Source organism: Helianthus annuus, chromosome 17, assembly GCF_002127325.2.
Source record: "Helianthus annuus cultivar XRQ/B chromosome 17, HanXRQr2.0-SUNRISE, whole genome shotgun sequence".
Lineage (NCBI taxonomy): Eukaryota > Viridiplantae > Streptophyta > Magnoliopsida > Asterales > Asteraceae > Helianthus > Helianthus annuus.
The window spans coordinates 90,553,711-90,556,567 of NC_035449.2; the positions used below are offsets into that span (position 1 = coordinate 90,553,711).

Consider the following 2,857-nt stretch of genomic DNA (forward strand, 5'->3'; position numbering starts at 1 on the left):
TGGAACTAAGTCAATGTGGAGTTCGACTTGTCACTGCGGTGGCAATCCTGGCAAGTCTTCGGGGAAGACTTCAGGATATTCCCTAACAACTGGGATATCTTCCAATTTTGGCTCAGTGGCTTCCTTGTCCACGACGTGTGCCAAGAAGGCAACACATCCTTTCTGTAAACTCTTTCGAGCCTTCAAACAACTGATGATCTTTAGAGGCATATCATGCTTTTCTCCATGCACTATAATTGTCTCCCCATTCGCCATCGGGATGCAAATGATCTTCTAGGGATATACGATTTCTGCTCGGTTCCTGGACAACCAATCCATTCAAACTACCACGTCAAAGCTTCCCAACTCGACGGGTAGAAGATCATGCAAAAACTCGTGCTCCCCGAGTTCTATCACGCAACCTCTAATGACTTCATTCGCTTCCACTAGCTTTCCATTAGCTAGTTCTATCGAGTACACAATATCTAGCATACTAGCTACTAACCCAAGCATATTCTTAAATTCTAGGGATACAAAACTATAATCGGCACCAGTATCAAACAGTACAGATGCAAAGCATTGATTGATAGGGAACGTATCAGTAACTACGTTCGGATCCTGGCGAGCTTCCCTAGCTCCGATGTTGAAAACCCTTCCTTGAGTTTGATTGAGCTTTGGGCATTCTCTCTTGAAGTGCCCCACATCTCCACAGTTAAAACAACCTGGTCCTCAACCATTACCATTTCCGTTACCACCTTGATTGTTGTTTGCTCCACGGTTTCCACTACCGGCTTGATTTCCAAAATTACTACGATTACCATTACCGCCATTCCTTCCTTGATTGCGGTTTCCATACCCATTTCCACCACGATTATTGTTTCCATTGCCATAACCTCTTTGACCACCACGACCAGTACCAGCCCAGCATGTCTCCTTCGAATGGCCAACCTTCCCACAAGACTCACACTTCCTAACTCTGCATTGGCCGGCATGATGGTACTGGCACACATCACATTTGGGCTGAGTGCCCATATACCCTTTTCCTTTGTTTTCAGCACCAGTCTTGATCTCAGCTGGTGGGTTTACTTCCTTCTTCTTGTTAGCACTGCTGGTGCCTTTCTTGAAGTTTGAGAACTTCCTTTTGTTCTCACCGGATGACTCAACGTGAGTCTCTTTCTTCTTCTGGTCAGAGATCGAGAACTTGTTCAACCTGATCGCCTCTTCGGTTAATGCCACACTTAGATCAATCGCCTCAGTGATTGTGGCAGGCTTCGATGTTGTCACCATACTCATGATTTGGGGTGCCAATCCCTAAATAAAACGCTCAATGCGCTTGAATTCCAGATCAACCATGTAAGGAACGACGCGAGACAAGTCGTGAAATCTCTGCACATATTCAGCAATCTTCGGACCATCCATTTTGAGGTTCCAGAACTCAGTCTCCAATTTCTGGATTTCGGCCCTTGAGCAGTACTTCTTTTGCATGAGTTCCTTCATTTCTTCCCATGTCATGGCAGAAGCAGCTTCTTCTCCCAAGGTCTGGACTTGGAGATTCCACCAAGATAACGCTCCGTCTAAACAATCCAGAGATTTAGGTGACCAGGTGCTCCGGCGCACACTTGCTCATTCTCAACACAGAATCAGTCTTCTCCATCCATCTGACAAAAAGCTACAGCACCCCCGGTGCCGTCGAAATTCAGAGGCTTACAGTCTAAGAACTGCTTATAGGTACAGCCTGTACAAGCAAATCATTCACAGCAAGCATTAGCGAACGCACATGGAATATCCAAATGTAACGTAATGTGTCTTTAGAGACTTAAACATTACCATGAGGTGGGTTGTTTCCTAAGGTACCCCCACTATGTTCAGAGCGCAGGGCCTCGTGATATGCTATCGCTCGTGAAATTTGTTCTTGTAACTCAGCCTCTGTGGTGGGCAATCGAGTTTCTCTTCGTGGAGGCATCTTCTATAAGAAGATTGTGTCGGTCAGGTCATAATAAGTATAGTAAGTACATGGCATGCACATGTAATAATGTCTATCAACGCAAGTAAACACATAACATCCCAATCACAGCACAAACAAGTAATTCAACAATGTATATAATGAGAATGTTGCGAATGAGCTTTCATATATCAATGACCACAAATACAGTTTTACATGTTCTACAATGTACCATACATCAAAAGGGACTGCAGGGTCACATCACCCTTGTCCACATCGTCTATCAAACTACAACAGTCAATAGTCAAAAAGTGGTCTTCAAAAAGACTATGCAATCTGGGCTCAATAGCTACACTCTCACCAAAAGTATGCTACCTGCATAAAACCAAAAACTGCTATGCTGATGGTGGAGGAGGAGGAGGTGGAGGAACGAAAAGCAAACTGCGCACCTGCGCTAACTCCTCCTCAAGAGCATGAAGGTACGCAGCAGGTAACAAATCTGCTGCTCCATAGTAAGAAAACGCACGTCAAAATCTGGGTATGGCAGAAGAGGAGCAAGCGGAGTCGCAAATGGTGACTGACAAGGACAAGGCGAAGGACGCGGAATCCTCTCTAACTCCATGACTCTACGGCACAACAACTCCTGCTGGAGCTGTAATGACAAAAGCAGATCATCCCTAGTGTAACAAGTGTAATGTGAGGGATGGTATGGATCAGACACAGGCATCGTGTTGGGCGGAAACCAAATAAGTGGCTCGCCCGAGGGTGTAGAAGCAAAAGGAGCAGTATGCGAAAACTGTGGCACAAAGGGAAAAGCTGCTGACACAGGAGGAATATGACTGGGCTGCTGACTCGATGGACCTTCCCCTGGACGGGGTGGAGGGATATCCTGTAAGAATGTGATCGGCAAGTCTATACGGTGTGTGTCAGACACAT

General features: G+C 45.7%; 1 protein-coding gene across 1 annotated transcript; it reads right to left on the reverse strand.

The window, feature by feature from the left end:
• Window positions 1-708: 708 nt before the first annotated feature.
• Window positions 709-1,272, reverse strand: LOC110924505 (N66 matrix protein-like). Its single transcript, XM_022168509.1, has 2 exons — window positions 1,190-1,272; window positions 709-1,117 (listed from the first exon to the last, which is right to left on the reverse strand). The coding sequence occupies exons 1-2, from the start codon at window positions 1,270-1,272 to the stop codon at window positions 709-711; spliced, it is 492 nt and encodes a 163-aa protein (XP_022024201.1).
• Window positions 1,273-2,857: the final 1,585 nt, after the last annotated feature.

Bases quoted from the DNA above. Each gene is read 5' to 3' on its own strand.
- LOC110924505 (XM_022168509.1), bottom strand. From the start codon at position 1,272: ATGAGTATGGTGACAACATCGAAGCCTGCCACAATCACTGAGGCGATT. The intron at 1,118-1,189 runs GTTGAACAAGTT...TGAGAACAAAAG, and splicing joins TTAACCGAAGAGGCGATCAG to GAAGTTCTCAAACTTCAAGA.